Here is an 18,838-nt window from a genome sequence, read left to right on the forward strand (position 1 = left end):
ACCAGCTTGGAGGCATGGCCTTCCTTTCCCTTCTGGCTCATTTGCGACTTTACATGACTTCACCTGTGGATTTGTGAATAAAACTTACACCCTCCAACACGTTTGAGCTCTTGTCGTCTGTGTTTGATGAGCTGAGCCACGGCTCTCGAAAGCTCTCGGCACAGTTTCAGAGCGGACCTATCAGACGGGCTTTATCAAATCCCACAACAGTCCTCACTTTGTAAGCTCTCAGCGCACCACCCACATGCCAAGTTCTCTCATAAGAACAATGCATAGAGATCACACATCCCCTGAGATTAATATTCAAATTGTACTCCATCTTCCACAGTAAAATGTAATTAGAATAATATATTAACAGAAAGGACTGGCGACCTGTCCAGGGTGTACCCCCGAAATGTCTCGCTGGAGATAGGCACCACCAGCACCCCTCCTGACCCCACTAGGGACAAGGTGTTAGAAAATGGATGGATGGGTATTAACAGAAAGACCAGAAATCCAAGATCTTAGTGTGCAATGAATGAAAACATCAACTGTGGTCTGAGTCATAAAGGATATCTGTGTGACTTTTTAAAATGTTTTTGTAAATGCTTAAATACTTCTACAGTGCTGTACCTTCTGGGAAATTAGAAGTGCTTTGTGTGGCTACAGCGGAAGGCCTGTATGGAGTTAAACTTTGATTTATTTTTTGTTTTCCAGTTTCAAATTGTATTGCTATTATTTTTTTAACAGACTTTATGACCCCAGTTGAGCTCAGTATGCTTACAACAAGGTTGAGATCAACTTAAATTGCAAGATGAGGTAAATGAGGAGGTTGACCTTGCTAAGAGACATTGCAACAAATGAGGTACATACAGTATGTCTATATATACAGTATATGTATGAATATACGTAGCATCAAGAGGTATATATGTAAGCATCTATGGGTCATTATTGAGCTGGTGTACGTCAGACAAAATCCATAACAAATGCAAACATTTGCATCAAATTCTCTTTTTTTTTAAATCATAGAATTCCCATATCATATAGTCACTTAACCCAGGAGGAACCGGTGAAATAATTAACTAAGAGCCAAAGAGAAGTTTGTTCCTTTAATTTGTGTAATTTTTGACCAGAAATGACATGGAGGTCCAGATCAGGATTAGAAAAGATATGCATGCCAGTGGTTCTACAAATGTCAAACCTGTAGGTCTCTCTGTTTGTGGATACTTTTTTCTGACATTTTGTGACATAGAAAAGAACAGTGTTCACGAAAAAGTAAGAAAAAAAAAAACGGAGACGTTTTTTTTAGTAGCCGCTGACACTTAATGTAACGTGGGCGATACAAACTAAAACTAAATGCCCAAAGCTGCATTTACAGGTGAGTAATACTGACAACAACCTGTCAAGTCAAACAAAGGGAAGCATATAGAGATCAGAAGTTGAGTTTTGCCTTCAAATTAAAAGCACGTTGCTTTTTAACATTGATTTGAAAGTCGAATAGTAAACAGTTTAGCTAGCTTATTTTCTTCTTTTTTTTGTTGGTTATACAATTTTTTAATTTTTTTTACAGACATTTGTTCCTTTGTCTATTGGTTGCTAAACTGGTGGAGTCTGTCGTGGCTTGTAGTTACTTTTTAACCCGATTAGGACTAAAGCAACTTGTACATTCAAGCCCTAGATTTAACATTAACATTTAACATTAAACCATTTTATTTTCAATACTCACCACCCTCATTAGCTTCATTTTATATTTCCATATACATCAGTGTAATTGACCATTTATGAGCACAACAGTCCCAAATCTCAGCATTGGCTAATTATAAAGACATTAATTTTATAACTCCATTGGCAGACACAGTTTGGCTTATATATATATATATATATATATATATATATATATATTCCTAAAGTATATTGCATATGTAATCAGCCCCTTTACTCTCATAACAATAAATGAAATCTTGTGCAACCGGTTGTCTTCCTATTTAGTAAAGATAAACCCAGCTGTTTGCCTTGGAGAATAGTAGTGAGCAAACAGAATCATGAAGACCAAGAAAGACAGCAGATAGGTCAGGGAGACAGTTGTGGTTAGTTTTTAACATCTCAGAACAAAGGTCTTGGAAATGAAGTTGGAGGTTTCAGCAGGGCAAAGACAGTCAACATACAGAGAGAGGTAGAAAGGTCCAGGTCGAAGCATATTTATCCGTTGGGACTGCTCACTGAAGGTTTAGACCTAAATCCACTTGAGAATATGTTGAAAAGCAGAAAAACTAAACTGTAATGAGATGACATGACATGATTTTTTTTTTTTGTTCTACTATTACTAGTAGAATTTAAATCTGAATTATGCTGTATTTTTAATTGTGAGTCTTCCTTATGATTGTCATGCTCACAAAATAACTTTTCACTCCTCAAGGTAATTTTTTTCATTGGTGTGATGTAATCATCAAGTTTTCTGAGAAACTGAACATTGACGTTTTCAAGAACAGAACGCCATGACCGAGTCTGTAAGAGATTCTCGTTGTTGAGTTGAACGACTAAAATAAATTTCGATCGCACTGAATTATATGGTGATGCACCAGTAGAATACCTCCGGTCAAACATGTTATTTCTCTAAATGCACTAATCCTAAATTGTCTTTTTTTTCTTTTATATGTAGGCCCAAAACCGGAAGTAGTGTTCTTGAGGATCACAGTTAACTTCGCAGACTGCCTGGTCTGGCCAACCAGCACCGCCACAACAGCTGGGGAAGGATTTCCGACCCACTTGCAGTGAAGATGGTGGCAGTTACAAGAGTGAGGAGCTTTCTGTCGCCCGGACGAGACGGAGAAACAGACAGCCGTCTGTCTTTTTTGTTTTCATCCAGACCCTAACTACGTCCGAGAGCTAAGACAGGGAGGCGCGGAGGTGTGGAGGTGGGGGGGGGAAAGGGTGGCAACCAGCCACCGAACGGACGGAAGAGGACACACCACCGCCGGAGCGCACGGCGTTGTGTTTTTTTGGACACATGCATGCCAGCGAAAACTAGACCTGAGGAATTGCGATCTGGAGATAAGGAGAGCGCGTTCTCCCACCTCCCCCGTTTCTTTCTGGATAATCCGAACGAGGATCACCAAGAGCCAGAGCCGCTCTGTGGATTTTCTCCCTTCTTTGCTACAAGGGAATGCGAGAGGAGGAAATCCAGCCTCATCTCCAAATAAGCAGAGACTCCTAACTGGGTCTCCGCTCCAAACGCAGGAAATACGGCCTGGAAGAGAGAGAGAGAGAGAGAGAGAGAGAGAAAGAAAAGTTTGGGAGTTTGGAGGCTTTACCATAACATTTTTAGCCTAAGCAATCCTCGTGCTTCTGGGAAGAAGTTCAAGAAAAAAAGCATTCCTTTTTTTTCTTCTTTCTTTTTTTTTTTTTTTTTTTTACATGCAGCGGGGTGGCGTTATTTGCAAGAGTTTTTATCATCACTATTTATAGCCCAGCCTGGTCCGAAGCGAAGCCGTTCCCCGTAGCTGCATGTATGTTTTGCCAACTGCGCGCAACAAGTTGCAGGCACTCCCAGCAGAGGCAAAACACACGCTAAAAAAAAAAAAAAAAAAAAAAAAGAACTGGGGCAGTGCATGGAGAGTTATTATTTTTTTTCTTTCTTTTACTAGTGCGGATCATGCGTCTGTGAAAAGAGGGAAGTAAGGGAGGGGGCGCAGACCCTGAGACCCTCTCTTTGGGAAAAGCGAAGAGAGAGAGAGAGAGAGAGAGAGAGAAAGAGGGGAGGGAATAAACAGAGGAGATCCGGAGCTGGGAGTTCAGGAAAGGACGGGGCTGCATCCGTGGGAATAGGCCTGGCTGTCAGGGGCCTCCTCTGTGTGTCGGGTCCCCCCGCCCCCCAAAAAATAAAATAATAATAATATAAAATGGAGGGGAGGTGCTGCAATAAAGATGACAGGGGAATCTTGGGAATGAGAAATGGAAAGCCTTCGCGTACTGAGCCGTGCATTAGAGTGGATGCAGTGGGAGGTAATTACAGCTCGCACACTTTTTAATTAACTGCTTTAAGACTTTTCATCCGTTTGAGGTCGCCGTTCTCTTTTGATAAGCTGTTAATTTTTTTTCTTTTTTTTTTTGCATTTGTATTATTTCTAATAAGTGCAATTTTATGTATTTTTTTCTTCTTCGTAGCACCGGTTGCTGCTCGTACATGTAGTATTTTATTCGTGGAAAAGGAGTATAAATAGAGGAGCTATGCAGGGTGTTACAACAAGGACAGCGCAACCTTTGTAACCAACTGTTGACATCTATTTTATTATTATCATCACCGTTATTATTATTCTTCATTCAAACAACCCAGTTAAGCGACGACGGGAGAAACTTTCTAATTGCGCACATTCAGCGGCTGATAATCGCCGGTCTCGCACATTTGAAGAAGAGAAATCTGTTGCACCGCTTCCATCAGCCGCTTGCCGAGAAGGATGCTGAGTCCAGGAGGAAGAAAACGTGATGATGAGAATGCTTGCACCGCAGCTGGAGAGCAACACCGGACAGCCTCTGTGGAGAGGGATGCGTGCAACGCGAGTACTGACGCAAAGGCGAAGATACAGAATCGTGTTCTGTGAGCGTCTTAATGTGAGTGACTGCGCGTAGCCGATTCGTCTGTCATCCCTCCCCGGTCAGTGTTAATTTTCCGTCAAAAACCTTTTTTGTTGTTGTTGTTGTTGTTGTTGTTCTGCCTCCCATGTTGGTGTCTGTCCTCCTCCACCTTCCCTCATTTGACTCGGCGGGACCAGAGTAAATTACTGATTGACTCAACACCTCAGTGACCGCCTGTCCCTCCCTCCCGCCCCGCTTACCCCATTCTCATCTCCCGTCGCCTCAGCTCGTCAGCACTAGTCAACATGGCCACTCTGCAACATCACAGGCAGCTTCTTATGCACGGCACGGAGGTGAGCTGCGACTCAGCCAGGGGTGATGGCGCCATCACGGTGCGGATTGCCAATAATTCCACCCGGATGCAGCAGCAGCAGCATCATGAGCCACTTCGGGTTGCAAAGAGTGAAGGAGGAGGGGGTGCCAGTAAAGCGAAACCTGCCCTCCACAAGTACAGCATCTCCTCCAGCTGCAGCTCAGCAGACTCCAGACCCGTCATAACTTACACTCCCAATGTGCAGAAGAAGGCCCCTTCACTGTTTGAACGTTCCGCCGCCCAGTGCTGGGACCCCAAGTTTGACTCCTCCGTCCTGGAGGACGCCTGCCAGGAAAGGTGCTTTCCACAGAAGCAGAGGCGCTTCCGTTATGTCCTCTTCTACCTGGCAGTGGCTTCTATACTCTGGGGGGTGTACTTTGGGGTGAACAGTGATCGCTGTCGTCCCGTGACCTTCCTCGCCCCCACTGCCTCCTTTCTGGCCTTGCTGGTGCTTTTGTTTTTGTTCACCTTTACCAAGCCCTACATGTGGCTGTACAACCAGACCTCCCTGCTGCTAATAGTCCTTACATTTGCCATCACTTTGGCTCCACAGATGCAAACTGCTACCTATGACTGGGCTGCTGAAGTGAACGCCTCTCACACCTCTCTGAACAAAGAGATTCCGCCTCAGATGTCCTGCATCTCCCCCGTTGGCACCTTTTCCCTCTGCATCGAGGTCCTGTTATTGGTATACAGTGTCCTCCATATCCGTCTGTATGCCTCAGTGATGCTGGGCCTCCTGTATTCTGTCTTATTTGAGGCTTTAGGATGGCTGCCACTGCTTCAGAGGAATTATGAAGCTACTGGACAGGTGTCAACTTTGCAAAACACGCTCCTTTGGCTTGGCCCGGGCAAGGGTCTACTCCACCTGTGCGCGCACGTCATTGGCATTCATCTTTTTATCATGTCCGAGGTGCGATCCCGCAGCACCTTTCTTAAAGTGGGCCAAGCCATAATGCACGGCAAAGACTTGGAGGTGGAGAAGGCCTTGAAGGAAAGGATGATCCACTCAGTCATGCCGAGACGAGTTGCAGACGAGCTAATGAAGCAGGGTGACGATGAGGGCGGCGGCGAGAATTCTGGCAAGAGATATTCCTCTGGAGCCTGCTCTGCCTCGGCCGTGGCAGTGGGCAGCGGAGGGAGCGGAGGAGCTCTCCAAAGCCAAACTGTTATAAGTTCTAAGAATAACCCTCATAGCAATCACAGACGTAAAAAGACCTCAATACCCCGAGGACAGATAATATTCAGACCCTTTAACATGAAACGCATGGAGCCTGTCAGCATCCTCTTCGCCGACATTGTGGGCTTCACAAAAATGTCCGCCAACAAGAAGGCGCCGGCCCTGGTGGGTCTCCTTAATGACCTGTTTGGACGTTTTGACAGACTCTGCGAATTGACCTGCTGCGAGAAGATCAGCACTCTGGGAGACTGCTACTATTGCGTCGCAGGGTGCCCCGAGCCCAGACCAGACCACGCCTACTGCTGCGTCGAGATGGGATTGGGCATGATCCAGGCCATCGAGCAGTTCTGCCAGGAGACGTGCGAGACCGTCAACATGCGGGTCGGTGTCCACACGGGCACCGTGCTGTGCGGGATCCTGGGAATGAAAAGGTTCAAGTTTGACGTGTGGTCGAACGACGTCAATCTGGCGAACTTGATGGAGCAGCTGGGCATGGCGGGGAAGGTTCATCTGTCCGAAGCTACTGCCCGGTTCCTGGACGACCGCTACCAGAGGGAGGATGGGCAGGTGGCCGAGAGAGCAGGGCAGAGTGCAATCGAGAAACTGAAAGGTAAGTGGCTGTTCACCTCTGATTTCCTCACCAGGTTGCAGAATGAACTCACTTAAAATGCCAAGCCAGCTGAAAGATGCATAAGATCATCTTCAGAGTTGTTTTTGGGTTGCGATGCATCACAAAAAAGCACTTGAACTGCGGTAAAGGCTTGAAAGATTATCACAGTTCAAGAAAATGACTCTTCAAGAGGGTATATAGGCTGGCAGTACACTGAGTGTGTGCACTGATCAGGCCTTCCTGGTGTCGGTGCACGTTTAGACAGAGCTGAACAATGTTATCTGACCCCCTAATCCAGTTAAAATTAAGCAGAGATCAAAATATAACTCTCAGATTGGAGCACCTGAAGTGTAGGCAGGTTTTATTTTTAAACGTTCTGGGTGTCATTCCACATTTCCTAGTATCTGAAAATAAATCACATGGTCTATATTAGGAGCTTTCAACAGATGTATTTAGGGAACGTGGATCACCCTGTTCTTTTAAAATCTGAATTACACCAAACGGTGGTTTTGCGGGGATCTGTGTGGTCTTGACATTCTGGGGCACGGCTCTGCAGATGTATTTTGAATCATGCATGCTCGTGCCACTGAGATTAGAACCGTTAATCTTCAAATATTACAAATGGATTTTGAAATCCTCGATGCAGACGACTGTTTGCAACTTGCATAATAACAACATAAATGGATACCGACAGCTCAAGGATCACCAGATAAAATTACATTTGGAGAGAGGGCTTAGATGTGCGACTGTCAGAAAGCTGGTGTGTGTGATAAGCTTGTTTAGATGCAGACAAGGTCGTGGCCCTCTCGCTGGATTTTGTTTTAGCTCTCTTTTTGGCTCATGCTCCGGTTGTGTTCTGACGCCGCTGCTGGGTGGTGTGAGCTGAGAGTTTGCTGTCGATAAGGCGAGGGCCGGCTGGATTTACTGTTCTTAGATGGGCTATTGCGGTGGGCTTCAGTAGATTACACGAGTGCTCGTCATGCTGCGTCCGCGAACTTTAGTGGAAGGCTGAAGAGCCCAGAGGGACGGCAAACAGACAGACGTCTGGCATTTATACAAGTTTGAAATCTTGTCAGACTCTTCTGATTTGACAACAAACAGTAATACGACAGGTGCTTGTATGTAACCTAGATTTCTATTTTGAGTTTTTGTTTAACTGAAAATCACATAAAAATTGAACAAAACAAAAAATGCAGCAGGTTGTTTATATTGTGTAGCGAAATGTAATTAACAAGTAAATACATGGAATAATTAATTAACCTTTTAACTGTCACCCCAAAAAACACTTTGTCCTCGTGACAGTTGAGGGTTTTAAAACATTGCAATTAGAATAAAACTGCAAATACAGTAGTTGAATGTTTTCACAGTTGTTAAAACTGTATACAGCTTATTGAATTATTAAGTAATTAAGCAATTAATTCAGTTCAGTTTATTTGTATAGCTCCCATTCGCAACAAATGTCATCTCAACACATTGCTCTGTAGAAACTACTTGAGCAAACTTAGAAAGTCAGAACAAGAATCCAGAAAAACTCCTACAAGTTTATAACTGACAGACTTCGTATTCTTGTTAAACATGGGAAACCAGTATATAGATTTACACTTTTCCTTTTCTTTTCTTTTAGTTTATCCAGATAAACTCCTATTAGTTAATAAATTGTGGAATTTTCTTTTCTTTTGTGATTTTGTTTCTAATTCATGTAAAGCACTTTGAACTGCCTTGTTGCTGAAATTGTGCAATATAAATAAACTTTACCTTACTTTAGGAAAAACATCATATTTCTACACATATGTCGTCAGTTCAATCGTTCTGATGGAGTCAATTACATACATATACGAGCTCCACTTCAGCTATTAATGCAGAAAAGTTCATTTTATCATTCAGGTCAAAGAGTATGGAAACCTGTCAGATTGTATCGAGTCAGTAACAGCGATCAATCCTCCTCAATTGGAGCAACAGTCAGTTGGATTGAGTCTTTATCTTTGCAGCGATCCCTCATACTGAGCATGCATGTAGAAACAGTGGGGAGGAGAAATCCCCTTTAACAGGAAGACAACTCCAACAGAACCTGGCTCAGGGTTAGCGGCCATCTGCTGCAGGCAACTGGGTCGGCTTCAGAAGTCGAAACGTACTAGCACTGATCCAGGAGTACTTTCTATGTAAAAGAAAAAGGAAAGTCACTGGCAGCAGTAGGTCCTTTAGACGCCTAATCTAGGAGAGAAACACAGCAACACAGATTAGCCCTGAGCTAGCTCAGCATCGCTCTGACTTTGAGCTTTATGTAAAATGACAGTTTTAAGTTTGGCCTTAAAACGTAGAGAGGATGTCTAAAACTGGGCCCTGGTTCTACAGAAGAGCAGCCTGATGACTAAAGGATCAGCCTCCCATTCTACTTATAGAAATTCTAGGAACCAGTAGTGAACCTGCAGGCTGAGAGCGAGGAGCTCTGTTATAGGAACACATGGACCAATCAAACCGCTGACGTATGATGATTCTTGATTATTAAGGGATTTATATGTGACCAGGCGCATTATGGATTCAGCAGGGAGCCAATGAAGAACTGAATGATCTCCGTTTTTAATTTCCATCTGAGTATTTAAGTACATTTTTCTACAGTAGTCCAGGTTAAAGTAACAGATGTGTTGACTAGTTTTTCTGTAGGACAGGATATTTCTAATTTTCACCGTTTTGTGGCGGTGAAAGAGGAAAGCCCTAGAAAACTGGTTTATATGGGATTTAAATAACAAATCGTGGTCAAGGATGACACAAAGGTTCTTCATTTTTTTTACCAGATGCCAGCTTAATGGTACACAGTGCGGTGAACCAGTCTGCTTCTCAGAGGATCAGCTCCAAAGACGGCAACTTCCGTCTTGTCTGAATTTAAAAGCAGAAAATGTTCAGACACCTAGGTTTTTATGTCTTCCAGACATACAGTACCTGTAGTCTACTTACCAGATCAGATTCTGTGGGATTTCTGAATTTAGGCGAGTTTTATCAGCGAAACAGTGGAAATTTATCTCACGCTGTCTGATGATTTTACCAATTGGAAACAAATATAAAGTAAAGAGAACTTACTGAATGAACCCTGTAGAACTTCACAGAAAACCCCAGAGTGCTGTGAAGATTTATCACTTACATGAACAAATAAATCTGTTTGGGGCGAGTGATGTTCATTTGAACCCGACAGCATATTGGAGCCTTTCTAAGGAAATACTGTGATGTAGCTCTGAGTGGGACAAGTCCATTGTCTTTAGCCGTGCAGCTTTCACCAGTGCTGCCTCGATGCTATGATGCCTTAATGTCATTATATTGTAAAAATCACATGCAGTTAGTTTAGTGTTTATTTAATAATTCCCTTTCAGCTGTCCGTAAAATAAAATAAACTGTTGCTGGAATCCGATTAGTTAATCACTTCACACCGATTACATTACTACAATGTGACTTTGATTGATTGTAAGCTGGCTTATAAAATAAACTGATGTTGTGCATTCCCTGATTTCAAGCTGATGAATTAAATAGTGAAATTATGTTAATTTTTAACACATGTATTTTCTTGTAACAGAGTAAACAGATCTATCATACTGAACAGATTAAACACTTGAAAAGTGCAACAGATTGTGCAGCGTGTCGAGTAGAAATGTGGTAAATTATTATTAATTACATAATTTAATGACACCCACTACACATAAAAAAATAATTAAATAAACAGGTATTTAAGTGCAATGCTGTAGATTCAGTACTTTAGCATTACATCTTAAAAGGCTGACTTATAAAGAATGTGGACATGAAATTTTCAAATGTATAGTGATGGATTTTTATGCTCTTGTAAATAATACAACTTTATTTCTAATTTGTTTTGTGTTTATTTTGAAATTCACATTGATATCCACACTTCTAAATTACGACTTAGTAATATTTCGTTAAAGAAACTGTCTGCATGGCATTTGGAATATATTTAATGAATTCTGACAATTGTAACCAAGATTTACCTTTTTTCCTTTCTTTGATCAGATAATTGCATAACAACAGGGCATCTTTTAGGAACTGCCAAAATGATCTATAATAACATGTTGTGAAGTATAAAACATAGATTTTCACCAATGTTTCATGTAGACACGCCACAAAAAACCCCAACAAAAAACCACACACACACACACCTCCACACACACACGCACACGGAGTGAGCTTGTATCACAGAAACTAATCTCTCCAGCAGGGAATTCCTCGTGGGATGTCTAATCTTAGGTCACTGGTGAAGAGAAACTGTCTGCTCTATTGTCGGGCCTTATGTCAGAGTGTATTCACTCTTGGCTCTAAATGGTGCCATCACTCTCTGTTTCCACGCTGGCAAACAGTAAAAGAGAGGGATATTGACAAGCAGCTTTTGTTGTCGGAGAGAAAAGCGGAGATTGAATGGCATCTTGTTACTCCACTGAAACGCAGAGCAGCAGTTTCCTGTTCAGAAAGGGAGCGAGAAATGAGGCTGGGATGCGGATTCTGTTTTGAGGAGCTGTAGCAGCTTTAAAAAATTAATGTAGCTTTAAATATATATATACTAATGTTAGCAAATGTCAGGATGGTGGAAGTGTTTTCTTTCTGTTAGACTGAAGAACTTATTCAGCAGAAATGAGAGAACAGGACTTTGTTTGTAACTATCGCCAATCATCGCTGTCCTACAGTTCTGAATATACAGTACACTATTCAAAAGTTCAGTTCACTGTGGGAGTTATTTCTTTTGTGCATTTTTGGATCATTTATTTTAGGGCTGCAACTGGTGCTTATTTTAGTAATCGATTAATCTATCGATTATTCTGACGATTAATCATATCCAAAAATTTCATTCAACAGATTTTTCATTTAACCACTTAAGCCTTTTTTATACAATGTTTAAAATGCATTAAATGATACAAATAAACAAATAATTCAGTTTCTTTTTTTTAACATAAAAAAATAAACATTTTATTGCTTAAAATGCAATACCATAGCATTCCTTTAGTAAATCTGAACCTGGTGAAGCTAAGCCTATTCCACCCCAGTAGTTTTGGCTTAAACATATTTACAGGTAAATGTGTTTATATCTTATTTTTTGTACAGTTTCACCTTATTTACTGAGTGTGTTGTATTTTTCCACCAAATGGCTTCGTTTGAGTCAGCACAAGCCAATTAATGATTAATCGATCACTAAATTAATCGATTATTATCGCAGTAAACGATTAATCCGCTTAATCGTTTCAACCCTGAGTTATTTGTACCATTTATTTTTCTGCTGAGGATTAATAGTGCAACATATAATTTGAATAATTTTTTTGAGGCAAGAGATTTGTTCTCCAGTTAGAAATAATTGTGTTGATTTTTACGCTGGTTTCCTGTCGAGGCCTCTGCTTTTTATCGTTGTCTCAAAATGTCGGGTTGAGGTCAGGGCCGTCCCTGAAGCCTAACGGTGACCCGTTTTACCCATTCCACTTTCCTGTTGGAACAACGACTAACCCATCCTGAAACCATCCAGCTGTTCAATCAAGGTGGAGCTGTCTGGTGTATCAGGGCCACTGGCAGCATGCCAGACCCTCAGCATGATGGTACCACCACCATGTCTCACAACAAGAAGTGTTCTCTAAAGTTTAAAAGCCTCACATTGATGCCTTTAAACATGCAGGTTGTCAGTAGCTCAATGTTTGGTTCCGTTCAAGTCAACACTTTTTCTCCAAGACATTTGGATTGTCCACCCGGGGAGCTGCATGTTTCCATCGAGCTTGAAGGTGTGAAGTTTTGCAGCAGGGCCCCCCCTCTCAGCTCATGGCCATGTGAAGTTGTTTTCACAGTGAACAGTGACACTAGTGTTGCTGTAGTTTCCACTCCATGCTGATTCCTGGTTTGTTCCTGAACATTCACATAACATTTATTCCAGCTGAGGCAGACCGTTTTGTACCAGATGGTCAAAACACGGCAACATTTGAGTCTTCCGAAAAGAAAACGATCTCAAGCAGACAACAAAATAGCTTTGGAAAGCTTACATTAAGGCTGATGGCAGCTCCAAAGCTATTTAAAAAAAGCCACATGTTAGTGGGAGTGTATCCATAAATTTAAATGCCAAATGTGAGTATTTTTTGTCAAGTTTTTTGGCTTATTTACTGCTCTCGGCGTTGTGTTCTTTCAACAAATGGCCTCACACAGAGTCTGTATACTCCAATTAATAATTAGCAAGTTAGTTGACGATTATTTAATAGTCGATTAATCACAATTAACCCAATCAACTGTGCCAGTTAGATTGAGAGACGAGGTACAATAATAGTTTCAAATCTGTTTCTAGCTTTCACTGAAGTTGTGTTCAGAATAATCATTGCAGCCCAAACTAAGAATACCCCAAATGAAACAATGAAATTCCCGAAATCAATGAGACTCATTCCCATTGTGAGGGGATGTCAACTTCCGACTGGAGTTTTATTCTTAATCTAAAGTCAGTGTTTTAGTTATAACACCACATGAGCTTGTGGGATTAGTGATAAATTGTCTGTCTCCCGTGTTTGTGCCTGCAACACTTTGAATTTTCACATCCTTCCCTTTGCTTTTCCTCACTGTTGCTATCTCTCTCATTGCCTCAGTCTCCCACCTGTCACCCACGTCTGTATTCGCGGCCTGTTGTGTAACACTGTTTTTGTGCTGTTTGTCCGTCTGTCTTTAGTCAGAGCTTTGCTCCAGATCTCCCTGTGGGCTGAATGAATCTAATCTCAGGATTTGAGTCCTGTTTTATTAGTCGCTCAGTTCCCCTTGTGCTTCCAAGGATCAACGACCAAGCCACTGAGGGACTATTTTAGACAACGCGCAACATGCATATCGCAAAAAACTTCTTGGACTGCAATGTTGCCTAATTGTTTAAGACTCCATTGATTAAAACATGTATTTGCTTAAACGGAACATAAATGTTTTCATCTTGTCTGGCTGGAGTTTGTTTTTGGTCTCAGACTCTAGTCTTCATGAGCTGGTGTCCTGTAACTTTTAGATCCATCCCTGGTGCAATGCACCTCAACCAAATGGCATTCAGTCAAGTTTCTGAGAGTTCTTCTAATCATCAAATTATTTGATTCAAGTGTTATAAGGCAGAAACACATCTAAAAGTTGCAGGACACCAGCCCCTCAGTACTGAAGTTTGAGACCCCTAGTGTAAATCATTATTATGTACAAAAGTTTGGTCATTGTTAAGAAGCTAACTGGTATGAAAAAGTGAAAAACTTCTCAGAATGAAAAAAGAATGCTGTGTAAATCCCCTTCTCCATTGTCAAGACTCAGTCTAGCCGGCTAGTGTGTTTCGCTTGGTTCTAGCCAAGTTGGGTGTGTCTGCATTGACAGTGTGTTCCTCACCATGTGGGCGTGAATATGAACAGGAACTTGGCTGGGATTGTGGACCAGCCATGAGTGCACAGGAGCTGTGGTTGATGCTCCGGTCATGTCATTTTGCATGTGTACCATTGGGTGACTGTCTTCCTGAAATTTCTTGATGCTTATTTGTGTGGTGGGTTCCAATGTCCAGTTGACGGTGTGCGCTCTTCTACCAGAACTGAGCAAAAGGTCTGAACATCAAGGTCTGGACATCAAAGTTTGAGCATGAAATTATCTACTCGCATCTCTACTATGTTCTCTGTGGATTGGTTGCAATGTTGTTGTTTGAGGAGAAATCAACGGGCCAATCAACGAATGCAGTCTGCTGCCAATCAAAGCTCTCGCGCGCACAATATCCGGCTTGGACCAGCGTGTATCACCCTTGAGGTGGTTCCAAAAAACAGGGACGAACCTCGCAGGAAATGGAGACGAATGTAGCCAGGGCTGACTGGAGAAGAACTGGTTAAAGCCAGGCATGATGAGAAAGGGTTTAAAAGTTAGCTAATGCATCTGCACTTGGAAGCACTTGCGTAGGCACAATCATTGATCAGTTTCCTACTGGGAAGTCACCAATTAAAGGGGGGTATTATGAGAAATTGACTTTTTAATAGCTTTGTACGGTGATATATCATTCCCTCATCAAAATTATACATGGAGTGTTGCTTTGACTTATTCATGCATGTTTGAGAAATCCTTGAATCTCCTGTGACAGCCGTTCTTATCGCTTTCTCCTGAAAGGTGCTGCCTGTTTACCCAAACCTCAGCCTTGAAGGCTAAGTCTGGAGCTGAGCTTCTGTCTCACAGAGCTCCCTACTGCCACCCCTTCCCCACTCAGTTCCTCCCGACTAGCGGCAGCAGCAATTAGCAAACACCAGGTGGAACTGCACATCTGCTGAGCTCGTTATAGAAACTGCAACGCTTCTAAGAACAGTTGTAAATGGCGATGGAGAAGCATTGTTGGGATGTCATACTGAAGGCAGAGTGTCAGAAAGGACAGGAGGTTCTTAAAGAGACAGAGGCCCAATTTCAAGCCGTCAGATGATTTTAAAATCAAAATAGTCTGATAATAGTCACCAGCCAAAATCTCAGTGTGTTTCCACTGCTTTTAACTCACTTTATCACAGTAAACTCTGCTTTGTCCTACATTGTCACACCACTCACTCATCAATCTTCCAACAAATATGAATAAAAGGAAAATGCCGTCAGTGAAAGGCTGCTCTTATGGCAGCTGCCAAACCCAGATTGAACCATTGGATTATCAAACAGCGAGGCATGATTTATCATGTCTCCCCATTGCTCTAGAGTCTCGTTACTGTGTGCTTTGCACCACTGCTTTCAACACTGTGTGTTGCACTAGATGATTTAAGGCTCGAGTGCAGCTGTTCGGCCGTGGAAACCCATTCTACGAAGCCCACTCCACACTGGTCTTGGACTAATCTGAAGACCACATGAAGTTTTGAGGTCTGCATCTCCAGATTTCAGAAAGTAGCAGACTTGTGCATATTATGCTTCTCATCATCAGCTGATCACTTTGGGGCTTAGTTGCAGTTGTTTCAAATCACTTCCACTTTGTTACAATACCACAAGTGACTGAAGTATGAAGTTGTGAAGACATTAAATGACTGTAGTTAATGCACAGCTGCTCCCCTAGAAGGATGAGACACTTGAAGTAAAAGACCTCCTGAGACCAAGCCCACTTTCTCAGAACTGTTTGAGGATAGGGAAGAACTTCAGATGAATTATTTCAACGGCTGAGCATCCAAATAATTGCTCATCCATTGTTTTGGAAATACAGTGCATCGATTATTAATTAATTATTTGTTATTAATTGTTGTGCAAGAGATTTATCCAAGACTTTGTGTTTGACTCGCCATGTCCGATATAGGACTACAAGTAAGGATTATTTTAGAAACCGATTATTCTTGTTTTGATGATTAATCGATTAATTGGACATAAAAACTGGCATATTCTGCAGATTTGTCACTGAACTACTTCAGTCTTTTTTATGCAATATTAGAAATACATTATACTACAAGATAAGTCAATGATTACTACATTTGTTGACGATTATATCTGCAATCGATTCATTACGATTAATCTGATGTGTCGTTTCAGCTGTAGTCTAATCTGTCTTTTTCTAGCTCATTGACATATTATGTCTCTGTTGCTGAGGCCATTTTTTTGTCCTACGTTTGTTCTGAGTTGGTTGTTATAGTGCATGATAATTTTCTAAGCTGATGCTTTTTAAACTTTCCTGGAGTATATTAGCATAAAAAAAAAAGAAAACATTAGAGTTGCTTTCCGGTTGTTTTCAGGTCACACGTCTGTCTGTAAAAGTTTCCTTCACCTTTTGCTCCTCGGCGTTTCACAAACACTCGCTCTGCTGCGTACTGGCTTGACTTAAGGTGAACCCTGAACACTTCTCAGGCTTTCATGGCAAAGCGCAGACTCCTTTTCAGTTTACATTTGTGTCATCTAAAAGTACCACTTCTGTGTGTGCTCATTTGTGGGCGTGTGCGTGTGTGTGTGCGCCCCCACACGCAAGAGTCTTTCTCTATTCTTGTGTGTGTGCATACAGCCATGTGAGCACAAATAATCCGTGCCACTGTTGCAGTGAGACACAGCGCGATCCCGTTTCCTCAGGCCAGCTAGTCTGTGCTAAATCAAACATGCCACCCAAAAAGGCAGCTGCAGATGAGAGATCCCGGACTACAAACTGACTGGAGCTGTTGTGTCATGGCTTTGCTATTCTTGACTCCGTATTTGGCTTTAGTGACTGTTTTAAGGTAAAGACAAGCAGAACCTTGTCTGGAGACTGAGCTCGGGAAATACTTTGCTGTTGATAGTTGATAGTTGAACAGCTTAAATATTAAGACTGAAATTAACTCTCCCATTAAAGAATCAAAACTAAATTCGCAAAATGTATTTTGTTTAATTTCTTGAGCTTCTTGTTGAAAAAGCAACATTGTAGTTGGTGAAATTTTTTATTTATCTTCTTTGAATTTTAATTTTCATACAATCTGCATGAAGGAGTTGATGGTGAACCGCTGGGGGTCTCGTCACATGTGTCCATGGGGCACAAAAAAGGCTTCTTTAGGTTTACAGTAGCGATACTACAAGTCAACATGCTTCTAAATTTTCAGTTTTTTAAAAAAATCAAAAACTTCAGGGCTTACTATTCGCAACAACAGTAATGAATTTTCAACATTTTTGACCATTTAAATCCCTGTTTTACAGTAGAAGATTTTTTTTGGTTCTTTTGTTTTGCAAGCCAACAACCACAATTTCACCCCTCTGATCCCCAAAATATATACAAATTAAAAAATTTTCAGATGAATGTTACTTGAGGTAGGGATGGTAAAAAAATGAGCAGAAACATTGATCCTACTGAATGTTATTTTTTATGTATAGTTGTTTTATAATTAAGATCTTCTTATGTTTATCGTCTCAAAAAATATATCAATAAAAATATTCACTTTACGAATGCCATTGTTAACTTCCGTTCTTGTCACAATGACAAATTTTGCTGTGCAATAAATTGTCACATAAGTTATTGCGATAAACGATAATAATGTTGTTTTGAGACCATTTTCAAGTAATATTATGACAATGGCATAAGAACACATTCTCAACGATCAATAAGCTTTCAATTCTAATAAACATTTAACACTGGAACTGGAAGAAATTTTAAATATCCAAAACAAATAAACACAAACAACAGAAGCAGCTTGTAAATTATCAAGTCTCTGTAAACTAAATTCTCTTTAGTTGAGACCAATGAAAAACGTTTCCCGTCAAACTCAATCAATGGAAATTGAGTTTGTTTTATTTTATTTCAGTTATCGTGCGACTAATTGATTTATGGCTTATTGTGACAGGCCTAGTCAGATATAATAACATCTCTGAGACTTTTTAGCCCCTTTAATTCCAGTGTCATAAAAGTTTCTCTTTGTCTTTTTATTAGAAAAAAAAAACCATTTTATATTTTTTCCCATCATGTGAATGCAAATAGGAACTTTGTCGGAAAGGATATTATTCACGAAGCAGCACACTGACTTGAATAAAGGTTTATTTTTTGTGCGACGTACCAATTTACATCCCTTGTATGCGACTCAGAAAGGTGAAAGCAGGACGTGACCTTCACCTCTCAGTGTCGCCTGCACTGATGCATTGACTTGTCAAACAAAGCGCTTGTTAGTGTCTGTTTTATTATAAAGATAAGGTGTGAAGGAAATAAAGCAAAGTGTCTGATGAAAGTATTTGTGCCCTGATTGCTTTGGCACACACACGTGCTGTTTACACTGAAAATCATCTCTGGCAGGTGACCTGACAGCCGGTATCAGGTCACTTCAATGCTGTTTTTTGCTGTTAATGCTGCGCCTGTGTTGATTTTGTTTTTTAATGTTAGGTTTTCACCTAATGGATTTTTTTGCCATCGCTTCAGTCGGTTTGTCTTTGCTTCAGTTCGTTGCAGCAGTCCTCTTTGCCCTGTCAGAAGAAAACAGGGAAGAATACAAGAATTTCACGGTTGAACGACAGGAAAAAGAATGTGTTTTTTTTTATATACGAACATATAAAGCCAACTTTTGTTGGTTTTATATTTGTGATTTTACCATAGGGTGTGTAGTTTACTCAAAACGTATTTATCCTGAAACCCGCCTTAATGTCTTGTTAATCATTGTCCTGTGGGAACTCTGGGTTGTGTTCAGGTTTTAACTATCAGCCATCAAGAATCTGGAGGCCTCCATCC

At 41.2% G+C, this 18,838-nt stretch overlaps 1 protein-coding gene across 3 annotated transcripts in view; it reads left to right on the top strand.

Annotated features, from left to right (window-relative positions):
* Positions 1-2,683: 2,683 nt before the first annotated feature.
* The window catches only part of LOC102231255 (adenylate cyclase type 9-like), a 45,727-nt gene continuing 29,572 nt past the window's right edge, over positions 2,684-18,838 (top strand). Inside the window, exons 1-2 of one of the 3 annotated variants that reach the window (XM_023333370.1) lie at positions 2,684-4,587; positions 4,749-6,714. In XM_023333370.1, the coding sequence (XP_023189138.1) occupies positions 4,857-6,714 (1,858 nt within the window). In that variant the 5' untranslated portion in view covers positions 2,684-4,587; positions 4,749-4,856. Of the gene's footprint in view, positions 6,715-18,838 lie in introns of all 3 variants that reach the window. The other 2 variants (XM_023333371.1, XM_023333368.1) reach the window with 2 other exon arrangements.

This window comes from Xiphophorus maculatus, chromosome 5 (genome assembly GCF_002775205.1).
Source record: "Xiphophorus maculatus strain JP 163 A chromosome 5, X_maculatus-5.0-male, whole genome shotgun sequence".
Taxonomy (NCBI): domain Eukaryota; kingdom Metazoa; phylum Chordata; class Actinopteri; order Cyprinodontiformes; family Poeciliidae; genus Xiphophorus; species Xiphophorus maculatus.